Source organism: Ranitomeya variabilis, chromosome 8 (assembly GCF_051348905.1).
Source record: "Ranitomeya variabilis isolate aRanVar5 chromosome 8, aRanVar5.hap1, whole genome shotgun sequence".
NCBI classification, from domain to species: domain Eukaryota; kingdom Metazoa; phylum Chordata; class Amphibia; order Anura; family Dendrobatidae; genus Ranitomeya; species Ranitomeya variabilis.
In genome coordinates, this window is record NC_135239.1 from 12252845 (window position 1) to 12270720 (window position 17876).

Genomic DNA, 17876 nt, shown 5'->3' on the forward strand with positions numbered 1-17876 from the left:
GAGTAGTCAGAAAAGCTTCGGAGATCTGTAAATCTAGGAGGGAGCACGGACCTTTTTGCTTTATCATAAAGGAATAGTTCAGGAAAAAGTGATACATTGTATTATATCCCGCAGAGGGGGTGGAGCTTGATGCCCATATTTGGTATTGTTTAAATCTGTGGATGCTCCGCCCCTCAGGCCCGCCGACGCATAGACCACGGTTCTGTATCAGTTTCTGGACTTCCCCTTTAAATAAAGTATTAATTATAAGAGCGAGCGATTCCAACTTTATATTCTCAATCACCGTCATTATTATTCCTCCGATGTCCAGAAATTTCTCCTCGATCTCAAAGTCTCCACAGACAAGTTGGCGGAAATACATGAGAAAAATGTGTAAAAAAAAATAAATTAAAACTGAATTGTTCAAAGTCCCAGATGCTCCCGGCGAGATTCAGAGAAGATCTCCTGATCAGAGGCTGCACTTGGCAGACAGATGAGACCATTAACTTTCACTGCGGATTTTCTTGGCAGGAGAAATATTTTCTAAATAAAAGGTTCAGGAGTTGTGAGGCGCAGATGAAGCGTTGCCGTATTTTACACTCCATTGTACCGGAGATCTGAGACTTTTTGAGCAGAACTGATTCTTGTGAAAAGTAATAAAAACTCCAAAAATTACCAATTTTAAGATAAATGTAAATTTGTAATTCTTAATCCAACCCCGTCCAGTAGGGGGTGCTGTTGCCATGGCTTTGTGGTTGGGATTTCCTATGAGATTTTCTTTCCCTCTGTGAGGCTTTTCTTTTCAAATAATTTTTATTGTATCTTTTGAAATTTAGTATTAACATGCAAAGATAGTCATATAATCAGCTCTCAAGGGAATAAGGGTAAGGAGAGGGAGGGAGGTAAGGGAAATGGGACTGGGAAAAGGTAAGTACAACTTTGTGGACACGCTGTCCAGACATAACAGAATTTGATAGTTATTAACAATTTTAACAGATTAACATATTTTATCCTCACAGGTATGCGGTAACCACCATCTTTCCTTTTAATGCGATAAGTTGGAGTCTACCTCAACCCACTTCTTCCATTTCCTATCATATTTCTTATAATAATTTTGCTCTCTGTGAGGCTTTTCAATATCTACATCACCAGTAATGTTATCAGCCATTGCCCGGACCGATCTCCTCAGCACTGATATTCACACGGTTACAATAAACCGCAGATTTATTCAATTTATCTTCCATGAGCTGCAAAGAGCAGTGAGGGATGGGGAGGGATTACTGCTGTAATAAGATTCCTGTTCCCAAAAGTAGTTGTCACATTTCATACCAAAAAGAAAAATGTATTAGAACAACAACTGCTACAACACTGTAACAACAGAACTGGTCTGCTAAAATACTACCGCCACCTATGTACAAGAATATAACTACTATAATACTGCCCCTATGTACAAGAATATAACTACTATAATACTGCTCCTATGTACAAGAATATAACTACTATAATACTGCTCCTATGTACAAGAATATAACTACTATAATACTGCTCCTATGTACAAGAATATAACTACTATAATACTGCCCCTATGTACAAGAATATAACTACTATAATACTGCTCCTATGTACAAGAATATAACTACTATAATACTGCTCCTATGTACAAGAATATAACTACTATAATACTGCCCCTATGTACAAGAATATAACTACTGTAATACTGCTCCTATGTACAAGAATATAACTACTATAATACTGCTCCTATGTACAAGAATATAACTACTATAATACTGCTCCTATGTACAAGAATATAACTACTATAATACTGCTCCTATGCACAAGAATATAACTACTATAATACTGCTCCTATCTACAAGAATATAACTACTATAATACTGCCCCCTATGTACAAGAATATAACTACTATAATACTGCCCCCTATGTACAAGAATATAACTACTGTAATACTGCCCCCTATGTACAAGAATATAACTACTGTAATACTGCCCCTATGTACAAGAATATAACTACTGTAATACTGCCCCTATGTACAAGAATATAACTACTGTAATACTGCTCCTATGTACAAGAATATAACTACTATAATACTGCCCCTATGTACAAGAATATAACTACTATTTTACTGCTCCTATGTATAAGAATATAACTACTGTAATACTGCCCCTATGTACAAGAATATAACTACTGTAATACTGCCCCTATGTACAAGAATATAACTACTATAATACTGCCCCCTATGTACAAGAATATAACTACTGTAATACTGCTCCTATGTACAAGAATATAACTACTATAATACTGCTCCTATGTACAGGAATATAACTACTATAATACTGCTCCTATGTACAAGAATATAACTACTATAATACTGCCCCTATGTACAAGAATATAACTACTATAATACTGCTCCTATCTACAAGAATATAACTACTATAATACTGCCCCCTATGTACAAGAATATAACTACTGTAATACTGCCCCTATGTACAGGAATATAACTACTATAATACTGCTCCTATGTACAAGAATATAACTACTATAATACTGCCCCCTATGTACAAGAATATAACTACTGTAATACTGCCCCCTATGTACAAGAATATAACTACTATAATACTGCCCCTATGTACAAGAATATAACTACTATAATACTGCTCCTATGTACAAGAATATAACTACTATAATACTGCTCCTATGTACAAGAATATAACTACTATAATACTGCTCCTATGTACAAGAATATAACTACTATAATACTGCCCCTATGTACAAGAATATAACTACTATAATACTGCTCCTATGTACCAGAATATAACTACTATAATACTGCCCCTATGTGCAAGAATATAACTACTATAATACTGCTCCTATGTGCAAGAATATAACTACTATAATACTGCTCCCTATGTACAAGAATATAACTACTATAATACTGCCCCCTATGTACAAGAATAACTACTATAATACTGCCCCCTATGTACAAGAATATAACTACTATAATACTGCCCCCTATGTACAAGAATATAACTACTATAATACTGCCCTATGTACAAGAATATAACTACTATAATACTGCCCCTGTGTACAAGAATATAACTACTATAATACTGCTCCTATCTACAAGAATATAACTACTATAATACTGCCCCCTATGTACAAGAATATAACTACTGTAATACTGCCCCCTATGTACAAGAATATAACTACTATAATACTGCCCCCTATGTACAAGAATATAACTACTATAATACTGCCCCCTATATACAAGAATATAACTACTGTAATACTGCCCCTATGTACAAGAATATAACTACTGTAATACTGCCCCTATGTACAAGAATATAACTACTATAATACTGCCCCCTATGTACAAGAATATAACTACTATAATACTGCCCCCTATGTACAAGAATATAACTACTATAATACTGCCCCCTATGTACAAGAATATAACTACTATAATACTGCCCCTATGTACAGGAATATAACTACTATAATACTGCTCCTATGTACAAGAATATAACTACTATAATACTGCCCCCTATGTACAAGAATATAACTACTATAATACTGCCCTATGTACAAGAATATAACTACTATAATACTGCCCCCTATGTACAAGAATATAACTACTATAATACTGCCCTATGTACAAGAATATAACTACTATAATACTGCTCCTATGTACAAGAATATAACTACTATAATACTGCTCCTATGTACAAGAATATAACTACTATAATACTGCCCCCTATGTACAAGAATATAACTACTATAATACTGCCCTATGTACAAGAATATAACTACTATAATACTGCCCCCTATGTACAAGAATATAACTACTATAATACTGCCCCCTATGTACAAGAATATAACTACTATAATACTGCTCCTATGTACAAGAATATAACTACTATAATACTGCCCCTATGTACAGGAATATAACTACTATAATACTGCCCTATGTACAAGAATATAACTACTATAATACTGCCCCCTATGTACAAGAATATAACTACTATAATACTGCTCCTATGTACAAGAATATAACTACTATAATACTGCTCCTATGTACAAGAATATAACTACTATAATACTGTCCCTATGTACAAGAATATAACTACTATAATACTGCCCCTATGTACAAGGATATAACTACTATAATACTGCCCCTATGTACAAGAATATTACTATAATGCTCAGAGTATAGCAGTATAATTTACCTTACACAGAAGGCCCTTGGTCTTATAATATGTAAGTAAGGGCTCCATCGCCTGGTAGAACATCTGTAACCTCCTCTTTACATTTTCGGTGGCAACTTCATTCCGATGACTGACTTTACTTCTCCCAACGACTCGTGTGGTCATGATTTCAGCAGAACAATCCAGGTACAGGACAAGATTCGGGGCACAAAGCTGGTAAGTGAAAAAAAGCAAATACAAGTAAGGAATGGAGGATAGAAAATTGCACCATAGACTGGTATAATGGAGTCATGGGGTTGAGTCTTCTGGTCAGTGGGTCACATACAGAAATGCACTCACGGCCTATGTAGCATGTACAGTGTGTGGCGGCATACACAATATACAACGACCTGACACTAACAAAAGTGGTAACTGCCTTGTGTAAGGGGGAGTTCAGAGGTTTGTTACAGAACTGACACATCTGCTTGTATGTATGTCAGTGCCATATAACTGCTCTGTGCATGGCTAGGAACAATGATGAGAGTTACATTCAAGTGAGAACAATGACAGCAGGTGCCGCTGATAGGACTATTACTCCCATCAGCCTACACCTGCTGCCGCTAATAACAGGGACAGCAGGAGCGGCAGATGGGAGTGTTCATCAGTCGGCTCCTGCACTGCAAATAATAAAAAAACAAAGAAAAAAGGCGTGGGTTCCCCTTTATTTTATATAACCAGCCAGGCAAAACTCACAGCTGGGGGCTGCAACCATCAGCTGTCAGCTTCAACAAGGCTGGTTATCAAGAATAGAGGGGTCCCCATGCTGTTTTCTTTTTAATTATTTAAATAAATAAATAAATGTAACGGCGTGGGGTCCCACCCATTTTTGACAACCAGCCTTGCTAAAGCTGACAGCTGGTGGCTGGTAAGGGGCCATGGACTATTAGATGCACCAATTCTGCACCACTTCATAGAGCCAAACTCTGACCTTGCATTCAAGCTCTTCAGCCTGTCGGACCTCGCAGGGGAAGGCGTCCAGCACGAATCCTTTGGTGCTCCCCAGAGAGGAACTGATGGCGTCTTTCAGAATCTCCAGAATGATCTCCTGTTATAGAGAAAGAAGACGTGATGGCTGCATGTTCCCAACATGTATCTGGTCTTCACATATCGCAGCACACAACGTGTAGCGGAGAAGGTTTGATGAATGGCGCCTCTACGATAATCCCCCCAGTCTGTGGCAGGGTCCTCTGTACGGTCCATTACTCCATCGGGGGCAAAAAAACAGAAATGAGGCAACAATCTGATGGAGCCGGAGATTTATTGGAGGCAAATAAAATCCAAAAGATGAAACTTCAGGATCCGCTTGACTTTTCCTCCATCTTTTAAGCCGGACGCATCACTGTTGTCTATTACACCGTTGTGTCCGGCTATAAAGACGAATATCGCCATTAAGGGGTCACACGGGGGCCACAGCTCCATCTTTTGGATTCCATGGCTCCTCCGGGTATCTCTGAATTCTGCAGGGGTCTTTGGAGACTTAGACGGAAGCCCCCGATGGAGAGTTATGAATGGGGCACAGAGGTGGGCTGACTCATGGATATCGCAGGAAGCAGCTGGGCGATCACTGGGCAATAACTGCGCTGGAGCGGCCGATCTCGAATATCGTTCACTCATTGCACCTCCAGAATCCACCAGGTAAAAGGCTAAAAACAGTCAAAACACAGAATCCTGCTGCAGAAAATGGACCGACAGCGAGATACAAAATGATCTTCTCTCATCAGACTGGTATTTGTCTCCATGGGGGCAGCAGGTAATCAACATGTCGGGGGATCTCCGCAGAGAGGTACAATGAGAGCCCTCCATCTGTACATCGTATCCTAATACCCAGCACCACTACATGGATTACCACTACAGGGGTCCGGGGCGTCACCCAAAGGTAAATGGGGAGACCACCCGGACGTCAGAAAAATCAAAGAAATCCCTCAAAGACACAGGTCTGTTCTGAAAGTGCTCGCCGTCACTGATCAGAACGATCTGGATGGTTTATTGGGACTCTCTCGGGGGCATGGAGGCAGGTTCTGGTTATGGAGGCAGGTTCTGGTTATGGAGGCAGGTTCTGGTTCTGGAGGCAGGTTCTGGTTCTGGAGGCAGGTTCTGGTTATGGAGGCAGGTTCTGGTTATGGGGGCAGGTTCTGGTTATGGGGGCAGGTTCTGGTTATGGAGGCAGGTCCTGGTTATAGAGGCAGGTTCTGGTTCTGGAGGCAGGTTCTGGTTCTGGAGGCAGGTTCTGGTTATGGAGGCAGGTTCTGGTTCTGGAGGCAGGTTCTGGTTATGGAGGCAGGTTCTGGTTATGGAGGAAGGTTCTGGTTATGGAGGCAGGTTCTGGTTATAGAAGAAGGTTCTGGTTCTGGAGGCAGGTTCTGGTTCTGGAGGCAGGTTCTGGTTCTGGAGGCAGGTTCTGGTTATGGAGGCAGGTTCTGGTGGCAGGTTCTGGTTCTGGAGGCAGGTTCTGGTTATGGAGGCAGGTTCTGGTTATAGAGGCAGGTTCTGGTTATAGAAGGTTCTGGTTATGGAGGCAGGTTCTGGTTATAGAAGAAGGTTCTGGTTATGGAGGCAGGTTCTGGTTATAGAAGAAGGTTCTGGTTATGGAGGCAGGTTCTGGTTATAGAAGAAGGTTCTGGTTATGGAGGCAGGTTCTGGTTATAGAAGAAGGTTCTGGTTATGGAGGCAGGTTCTGGTTCTGGAGGCAGGTTCTGGTTCTGGAGGCAGGTTCTGGTTATGGAGGCCGCACCGCGCAGGGACGGAGCAGAAGCTTTTTGGTTTACTGATGCTGCACAGTTCGCTGACTCTCTGCCCTGTGCTGATCAGTACGGTCAGGGCAGGAGAAGAAGCTGGATGCGACGAGCCCGATGTTCAGCTTCCCGGCCGTACCATTCTGCTATTCCCGGTAGCTTACAAGTAGTGAGGCCGCTGTGTGACATCCACCACCACAGGGGATTGCGGCTTTCCACTCTCTGCACCATAACATCCTATATTCTTTACAGCAGAGGCCCCAGCACGGATAAAGCTGGAGCGGATACTTGTCCTCTGGTGACTTTTAAAAAGAATTAAAAAAAATCTCCGAAGGTGTTATATAAGGCAGGCTTGCATGATGATTCTGAGTGCCCGAGGTGTAACTCTACAGATGCAGATATATTTCATATGATGTGGACGTGCCCGAGACTGGCTGCTTTTTGGTTGGTAGTTTAGAGTCGTGTGGAAGGAGCGTACAGATGCACGGTGCCAAGGGACCCGATGGTGTGCTTGTTGGGGTGCGTGGATGAGATTGGAGTGGATAACAACCTGAAGACAGCTATTGCCAGATTGCTGTATATGGCCCGGAAGGTCGTAGCGTGAAATTGGATTAAGGACCAGCCGCCTTCAAGAAGAGAATTCCTCCAATATGTGAAGCAGGGCCTGAAGCTGGAAAAGGGGTTTTATCAGAAGAGAGGGAAAATTGAAATGTTCGATAAGCTGTGGTCTCCGTGGCTTGCCATGGGATAGGTTTGTTATAGAGACCGGGTGAATCAAGACCCTGAATTGGTGAAAACATAACACGTGGCCTATGGTCCTAACTGAGGGGATAGTCATCCTATAGATTTGAGTGTGGAGCTATTAAACAAGGTGGGCTGTCTTATTGGGTGGGGCGGGATAAGTTGGGTTTGCGGGGTTCGTTTGGGGGGAAAACTTTGTACTGAAAACAAGAATGTAACATGTCAATTGTAATGTTATTCTTAATAAAAATTTATTTGAGTTAAAAAAAAAAAAACAACAACCTTTAAAAAGGAAAAAGTTGCAAAAGCAAGGGTCTCATAGATCAGAGAAGGACATCGAGTGCCCCGACTTGGGATGGATGCAGCCTGAGCCACGTTGGTCTTGTTATTCTGGACTGAATATTTCCTTGGAGACATCTCTGATATCTTCTGCCACGTCCGCCATTATTACTGCTTGTCCGTTCATTATCATGGCTGCAGTATTTCAGGGTTACATCTCTCTGCTATTAGGGGAATACAAAGATGGTCAAGACTGGAAGGTAAGAGAAGACACGAGCGCCATTCACTGCGGCTGGTGAGAAGGATCCGCTATCTGTGTAACCTTTCTGCAGCGCGGCGATGTCACTAATGTATTTCATGTCTTCCAGGTGGGACCTTGCAGGTTAGGACTGAATGATAATCGCCTTTTCCTCCCACTCTCTCGCCTCTGGATCGTGCGTTTATAATTGACTCCTCCGTTATAACAAGGTTTGTTATGATTTCCTTCTATGTGAGTGAGATGATCCTGCACAGGATCAAGTGTGGCCTTAATACCTGTATAATGGGGTTGTCTAAAATTGGACATGAAACGTTTGATATTTTTGTGGCGAGAATCTCAAAAGAGCAAAGAAAACATGAAAGCCAATAGTCAAAAGTCCAAGAGGCTGCTGAAAAAGAGGGGCGTCAGGACCCTGCTGAAAAAGAGGGGAGTCAGAACGCTGCTGAAAAAGAGGGGCGTCAGGAACCTGCTGAAAAAGAGGGGCTTCAGGAACCTGCTGAAAAAGAGGGGCGTCAGGAACCTGCTGAAAAAGAGGGACGTTAGGACCCTGCTGAAAAAGAGGGGCGTCAGGACCCTGCTGAAAAAGAGGGGCTTCAGGAACATGCTGAAAATGAGGGGCGTCAGGAATCTGCTGAAAAAGAGGGGCGTCAGGACCCTGCTGAAAAAGAGGGGAGTCAGAACGCTGCTGAAAAAGAGGGGCGTCAGGAACCTGCTGAAAAAGAGGGGCTTCAGGAACCTGCTGAAAAAGAGGGGCGTCAGGAACCTGCTGAAAAAGAGGGACGTTAGGACCCTGCTGAAAAAGAGGGGCTTCAGGAACATGCTGAAAATGAGGGGCGTCAGGAATCTGCTGAAAAAGAGGGGCGTCAGGACCCTGCTGAAAAAGAGGTGAGTCAGAACGCTGCTGAAAAAGAGGGGCGTCAGGAACCTGCTGAAAAAGAGGGGCTTCAGGAACCTGCTGAAAAAGAGGGGCGTCAGGAACCTGCTGAAAAAGAGGGACGTTAGGACCCTGCTGAAAAAGAGGGGCGTCAGGACCCTGCTGAAAAAGAGGGGCTTCAGGAACATGCTGAAAATGAGGGGCGTCAGGAACCTGCTGAAAAAGAGGGGCGTCAGGACCCTGCTGAAAAAGAGGGGAGTCAGAACGCTGCTGAAAAAGAGGGGCGTCAGGAACCTGCTGAAAAAGAGGGGCTTCAGGAACCTGCTGAAAAAGAGGGGCGTCAGGAACCTGCTGAAAAAGAGGGACGTTAGGACCCTGCTGAAAAAGAGGGGCGTCAGGACCCTGCTGAAAAAGAGGGGCTTCAGGAACATGCTGAAAATGAGGGGCGTCAGGAACCTGCTGAAAAAGAGGGGCGTCAGGACCCTGCTGAAAAAAAGGGGCGTCAGGACCCTGCTGAAAAAGAGGGGCTTCAGGAACCTGCTGAAAAAGAGGGGCGTCAGGACCCTGCTGAAAAAAAGGGGCGTCAGGACCCTGCTGAAAAAAAGGGGCATCAGGACCCTGCTGAAAAAGAGGGGCGTCAGGACCCTGTCTGCAGAAGCCCCCTGGAGTAAAGATGAAGCAAGGTCTGGGGTTTGCTTTTTTCTTTCCCCATCTATCTTACAAAGCCGCTTCTACTTACTATCGGCACCGGGTTCCCGTGCTGCATCAGATCCTTTATCAGTTTACTCCTCTCGGAGGCCGCTGCGAGGTCGCTCTGTAGGAGGTCAGCGATGGACAAGTACGTCAGGTTGTATTTCTGCGATAGTTTCTCACACTGGGTTCCTTTTCCAGATGCGGGTCCACCTATCATACAAAAAGCATGAAAAAACTATTAGTGAGGAACCGACCACAAGACTACAGTCAACTCCTGCAATGATGTCTACGGCCTCATTCTAAAGGCAATGTCCAGCTCAGAAAACAAATGGCTCCAAAGGAAACCCAACCAATGTATTCTGCACAAATAATTTTCTGTACACGGATTCCATGCAGATCTGTGTGTTTCCCTGGTAACAGACAACAAACAAACTCTGTAGTCTGATCTTCATGTCATATCGGGCATCTGGAGTGTAAGATACGATCCGCACAAGCATAATATGTGCATGACTATCGGCCACAATGTAACATTATCTCTGCTGTTGGTTCTTATCGATTCCACCATTTCTAAAAATTCAATGATGAATGGATTTGTATAGGAAAATTAATTTACTGCTCGCGGAGTACAAGCTGCACAGACGTTAAAAGGGACAAATCCATCAGAAAGGGGAAGTTTTCTTAATATTCAAAAATATATATTTATTTTACATTTTTTAACTGTTTATTTTTTTATATTAACTGTTTATAAAAATGAAATATAAAATATTCTACAACTGCAGCTTATATGCGGGTCCTGGAGGCACGACGTGCATCTATTGGAGATTTATGTCATAAGTGAACATAGCCCAACACACACACGCTTTGCCTTTCACTGTCCCAACAAGTAGATGGCGGCTCTAAAATGCATGTCATCTGTATGAAGAAGACACAATGTGTCAGTGTCATAGCACCATGGTGACATATGGTGCAAAAGTAACAATCCCAGTGCCACATGTTACTATGGTAACAGCAGTCAGCAATGACATGGGAGTGGCAGTTTAGGAGTTTCTATAATGGGATGGTAGGTCTACAGGATGCAGAGAAGTCCAGCTTCTACTCAGTCACAGAATATTTATTTACACTGCTGTAACCCAGGTTTTACAGTGTCTGAGAAAATGTCATTACTGAGATGTACTGCAGCTTTCCCAGTCTCAGCATCAGTCTCAGGATGGATCATTACTGAGCTGTACTGCAGCATTCCCAGTCTCAGCATCAGTCTCAGGATGGATCATTACTGAGATGTACTGCAGTTTTCCCAGTCTCAGCATCAGTCTCAGGATGGATCATTACTGAGCTGTACTCCAGCTTTCCCAGTCTCAGCATCAGTCTCAGGATGGATCATTACTGAGCTGTACTGCAGCATTCCCAGTCTCAGCATCAGTCTCAGGATGGATCATTACTGAGCTGTACTCCAGCTTTCCCAGTCTCAGCATCAGTCTCAGGATGGATCATTACTGAGCTGTACTCCAGCTTTCCCAGTCTCAGCATCAGTCTCAGGATGGATCCCTACTGAGCTGTATTCCAAAATTCTCAGTCTTAGGCCAGGGTCACACTTGCAAGAAACTTGAGGGAGTCTTTCGCCTCGATACCCGACACTCGGGACCAGAGCATGCGGCTGTATGTACAGTGCCTTGCGAAAGTATTCGGCTCCCTGGAACTTTTCAACCTTTTCCCACATATCATGCTTCAAACATAAAGATACCAAATGTAACTTTTTTATGAAGAATCAACAACAAGTGGATCACAATTGTGCAGTTGAACGAAATGTATTGGTTACTAGATGGTGGCCCGATTCTAACGCATCAGGTATTCTAGAATATGTATGTATGTATGTATAAAGCAGCCACATAGTATATAGCACAGGCCACGTAGTATATAGGAGGCATGTAGTATATAGCAGACAAATAGTAAATGGCCTGTGCTATATACTATGTGGCTGCTATATACATACATACATATTGTAGAATACCCGATGCATTAATACAGGCCACGCAGTACATAACACGGCCCATGTACTACATAGCACAGCCCACGCAGTATATAACACAGGCGACGTAGTATATAACACAGGCCACGCAGTATATAACACAGAGCACGTAGTATATAGCACAGCCCACGCAGTATATAACACTGCCCATGTAGTATATAGCACAGCCCCCGCAGTATATCACACAGCCCATGTAGTATATAGCACAGCCCCCGCAGTATATCACACAGCCTACGCAGTATATAACACTGCCCATGTAGTATATCACACTGCCCATGTAGCATATAACACTGCCCATGTAGTATATAGCACAGTCCCTGCAGTATATCACACAGCCCACACAGTATATCACACTGCCCATGTAGTATATAGCAGAGCCCCTTCAGTATATCACACAGCCCACGCAGTATATCACACTGCCCATGTAGTATATAGCACAGCCCCCGCAGTATATCACACAGCCCACGGAGTATATAGCAGAGCCCCCGCAGTATATCACACAGCCCACGTAGTATATAACACTGCCCATGTAGTATATAGCACAGCCCCCGCAGTATATCACACAGCCCACGTAGTATATCACACTGCCCATGTAGTATATAGCACAGCCCCCGCAGTATATCACACAGCCCACGGAGTATATAACACTGCCCATGTAGTATATAGCAGAGCCCCTTCAGTATATCACACAGCCCACGTAGTATATAACACTGCCCATGTAGTATATAGCAGAGCCCCCGCAGTATATCACACTGCCCATGTAGTATATAGCAGAGCCCCCGCAGTATATCACACAGCCCACGGAGTATATAGCAGAGCCCCCGCAGTATATCACACAGCCCACGTAGTATATAACACTGCCCATGTAGTATATAGCACAGCCCCCGCAGTATATCACACAGCCCACGTAGTATATCACACTGCCCATGTAGTATATAGCACAGCCCCCGCAGTATATCACACAGCCCACGGAGTATATAACACTGCCCATGTAGTATATAGCAGAGCCCCTTCAGTATATCACACAGCCCACGTAGTATATAACACTGCCCATGTAGTATATAGCAGAGCCCCCGCAGTATATCACACTGCCCATGTAGTATATAGCAGAGCCCCCGCAGTATATCACACAGCCCACGTAGTATATAACACTGCCCATGTAGTATATAGCACAGCCCCCGCAGTATATCACACAGCCCCCGCAGTATATCACACTGCCCATGTAGTATATAGCACAGCCCCCACAGTATATCACACAGCCCACGTAGTATATAACACTGCCCATGTAGTATGTAGCACAGCCCCCGCAGTATATCACACAGCCCACGGAGTATATAACACTGCCCATGTAGTATATAGCATAGCCCCCGCAGTATATCACACAGCCCCCGCAGTATATAACACTGGCCATGTAGTATATAGCACAGCCCCCGCAGTATATCACACAGCCCACGGAGTATATAACACTGCCCATGTAGTATATAGCATAGCCCCCGCAGTATATCACACAGCCCACGGAGTATATAACACTGCCCATGTAGTATATAGCATAGCCCCCGCAGTATATCACACAGCCCCCGCAGTATATAACACTGGCCATGTAGTATATAGCACAGCTCCCGCAGTATATCACACAGCCCACGTAGTATATAACACTGCCCATGTAGTATATAGCACAGCCCCCGCAGTATATCACACAGCCCACGCAGTATATCACACTGCCCACGCAGTATATCACACTGCCCATGTAGTATATAGCACAGCCCCCGCAGTATATCACACAGCCCACGGAGTATATAACACTGCCCATGTAGTATATAGCAGAGCCCCTTCAGTATATCACACAGCCCACGTAGTATATAACACTGCCCATGTAGTATATAGCACAGCCCCCGCAGTATATCAAACAGCCCACGGAGTATATAACACTGCCCATGTAGTATATAGCATAGCCCCCGCAGTATATCACACAGCCCCCGCAGTATATAACACTGCCCATGTAGTATATAGCACAGCCCCCGCAGTATATCACACAGCCCACGGAGTATAAAACACTGCCCATGTAGTATATAGCAGAGCCCCTTCAGTATATCACACAGCCCACGTAGTATATAACACTGCCCATGTAGTATATAGCATAGCCCCCGCAGTATATCACACAGCCCACGGAGTATATAACACTGCCCATGTAGTATATAGCAGAGCCCCTTCAGTATATCACACAGCCCACGTAGTATATAACACTGCCCATGTAGTATATAGCACAGCCCCCGCAGTATATCACATAGCCCACGGAGTATATAACACTGCCCATGTAGTATATAGCATAGCCCCCGCAGTATATCACACAGCCCACGGAGTATATAACACTGCCCATGTAGTATATAGCACAGCCCCCGCAGTATATCACACAGCCCACGGAGTATATAACACTGCCCATGTAGTATATAGCAGAGCCCCTTCAGTATATCACACAGCCCACGTAGTATATAACACTGCCCATGTAGTATATAGCATAGCCCCCGCAGTATATCACACAGCCCACGGAGTATATAACACTGCCCATGTAGTATATAGCATAGCCCCTGCAGTATATCACACAGCCCCCGCAGTATATCACACAGCCCACGCAGTATATCACACTGCCCATGTAGTATATAGCACAGCCCCCGCAGTATATCACACAGCCCACGGAGTATATAACACTGCCCATGTAGTATATAGCAGAGCCCCTTCAGTATATCACACAGCCCACGTAGTATATAACACTGCCCATGTAGTATATAGCATAGCCCCCGCAGTATATCACACAGCCCACGGAGTATATAACACTGCCCATGTAGTATATAGCATAGCCCCCGCAGTATATCACACAGCCCACGGAGTATATAACACTGCCCATGTAGTATATAGCACAGCCCCCGCAGTATATCACACAGCCCACGGAGTATATAACACTGCCCATGTAGTATATAGCACAGCCCCCGCAGTATATCACACAGCCCACGCAGTATATCACACTGCCCATGTAGTATATAGCACAGCCCCCGCAGTATATCACACAGCCAACGGAGTATATAACACTGCCCATGTAGTATATAGCAGAGCCCCTTCAGTATATCACACAGCCCACGTAGTATATAACACTGCCCATGTAGTATATAGCATAGCCCCCGCAGTATATCACACAGCCCACGGAGTATATAACACTGCCCATGTAGTATATAGCAGAGCCCCTTCAGTATATCACACAGCCCACGTAGTATATAACACTGCCCATGTAGTATATAGCACAGCCCCCGCAGTATATCACACAGCCCACGGAGTATATAACACTGCCCATGTAGTATATAGCACAGCCCCCGCAGTATATCACACAGCCCACGGAGTATATAACACTGCCCATGTAGTATATAGCATAGCCCCTGCAGTATATCACACAGCCCACGTAGTATATAACACTGCCCATGTAGTATATAGCACAGCCCCCGCAGTATATCACACAGCCCACGGAGTATATAACACTGCCCATGTAGTATATAGCATAGCCCCCGCAGTATATCACACAGCCCACGGAGTATATGACACTGCCCATGTAGTATATAGCATAGCCCCTGCAGTATATCACACAGCCCACGTAGTATATAACACTGCCCATGTAGTATATAGCACAGCCCCCGCAGTATATCACACAGCCCACGGAGTATATAACACTGCCCATGTAGTATATAGCACAGCCCCCGCAGTATATCACACAGCCCACGTAGTGTATAACACTGGCCATGTAGTATATAGCACAGCCCCCGCAGTATATCACACAGCCCACGGAGTATATAACACTGCCCATGTAGTATATAGCATAGCCCCTGCAGTATATCACACAGCCCCCGCAGTATATAACACTGGCCATGTAGTATATAGCATAGCCCCCGCAGTATATCACACAGCCCACGGAGTATATAACACTGCCCATGTAGTATATAGCACAGCCCCCGCAGTATATCACACAGCCCACGGAGTATATAACACTGCCCATGTAGTATATAGCATAGCCCCCGCAGTATATCACACAGCCCACGGAGTATATAACACTGCCCATGTAGTATATAGCATAGCCCCTGCAGTATATCACACAGCCCACGTAGTATATAACACTGCCCATGTAGTATATAGCACAGCCCCCGCAGTATATCACACAGCCCACGGAGTATATAACACTGCCCATGTAGTATATAGCATAGCCCCCGCAGTATATCACACAGACCACGGAGTATATAACACTGCCCATGTAGTATATAGCATAGCCCCTGCAGTATATCACACAGCCCACGTAGTATATAACACTGCCCATGTAGTATATAGCATAGCCCCCGCAGTATATCACACAGCCCACGGAGTATATAACACTGCCCATGTAGTATATAGCACAGCCCCCGCAGTATATCACACAGCCCACGTAGTGTATAACACTGGCCATGTAGTATATAGCACAGCCCCCGCAGTATATCACACAGCCCACGGAGTATATAACACTGCCCATGTAGTATATAGCATAGCCCCTGCAGTATATCACACAGCCCCCGCAGTATAGAACACTGCCCATGTAGTATATAGCAGAGCCCCTTCAGTATATCACACAGCCCACGTAGTATATAACACTGCCCATGTAGTATATAGCAGAGCCCCTTCAGTATATCACACAGCCCACGGAGTATATAACACTGCCCATGTAGTATACAGGTCCTTCTCAAAAAATTAGCATATAGTGTTAAATGTCATTATTTACCATAATGTAATGATTACAATTAAACTTTCATATATTATAGATTCATTATCCACCAACTGAAATTTGTCAGGTCTTTTATTGTTTTAATACTGATGATTTTGGCATACAACTCCTGATAACCCAAAAAACCTGTCTCAATAAATTAGCATATCAAGAAAAGGTTCTCTAAACGACCTATTACCCTAATCTTCTGAATCAACTAATTAACTCTAAACACATGCAAAAGATATCTGAGGCTTTTAAAAACTCCCTGCCTGGTTCATTACTCAAAACCCCCATCATGGGTAAGACTAGCGACCTGACAGATGTCAAGAAGGCCATCATTGACACCCTCAAGCAAGAGGGTAAGACCCAGAAAGAAATTTCTCAACAAATAGGCTGTTCCCAGAGTGCTGTATCAAGGCACCTCAATGGTAAGTCTGTTGGAAGGAAACAATGTGGCAGAAAATGCTGTACAACGAGAAGAGGTGACCGGACCCTGAGGAAGATTGTGGAGAAGGACCGATTCCAGACCTTGGGGAACCTGAGGAAGCAGTGGACTGAGTCTGGTGTGGAAACATCCAGAGCCACCGTGCACAGGCGTGTGCAGGAAATGGGCTACAGGTGCCGCATTCCCCAGGTAAACAGCGGCAGAAGCGCCTGACCTGGGCTACAGAGAAGCAGCACTGGACTGTTGCTAAGTGGTCCCAAGTACTTTTTTCTGATGTAAGCAAATTTTGCATGTCATTCGGAAATCAAGGTGCCAGAGTCTGGAGGAAGACTGGGGAGAAGGAAATGCCAAAATGCCTGAAGTCCAGTGTCAAGTACCCACAGTCAGTGATGGTGTGGGGTGCCATGTCAGCTGCTGGTGTTGGTCCACTGTGTTTCATCAAGGGCAGGGTCAATGCAGCTAGCTATCAGGAGATTTTGGAGCACTTCATGCTTCCATCGGCTGAAATGCTTTATGGAGATGAAGATTTCATTTTTCAGCATGACCTGGCACCTGCTCACAGTGCCAAAACCACTGGTAAATGGTTTACTGACCATGGTATTACTGTGCTCAATTGGCCTGCCAACTCTCCTGACCTGAACCCCATAGAGAATCTGTGGGATATTGTGAAGAGAAAGTTGAGAGACGCAAGACCCAACACTCTGGATGAGCTTAAGGCCGCTATTGAAGCATCCTGGGCCTCCATAACATCTCAGCAGTGTCACAGGCTGATTGCCTCCATGCCACGCCGCATTGAAGCAGTCATTTCTGCCAAAGGA

At 44.2% G+C, this 17876-nt stretch overlaps 1 protein-coding gene across 2 annotated transcripts in view; it reads right to left on the minus strand.

Annotated features, from left to right (window-relative positions):
* Window positions 1-17876, minus strand: part of AK5 (adenylate kinase 5) — a 133541-nt gene that overhangs the window by 3080 nt on the left and 112585 nt on the right. For both annotated transcript variants that reach the window (XR_013218565.1, XM_077277557.1), the window contains exons 11-13: window positions 9863-10026; window positions 5167-5283; window positions 4221-4412 (exon numbers count right to left, since the gene is read on the minus strand). Coding sequence is in view for 1 of the 2 variants with exons in the window: in XM_077277557.1 (XP_077133672.1) it covers window positions 4221-4412; window positions 5167-5283; window positions 9863-10026 (473 nt within the window). In the remaining variant the exon portion in view is untranslated. The remainder of the gene's footprint in view (window positions 1-4220; window positions 4413-5166; window positions 5284-9862; window positions 10027-17876) is intronic.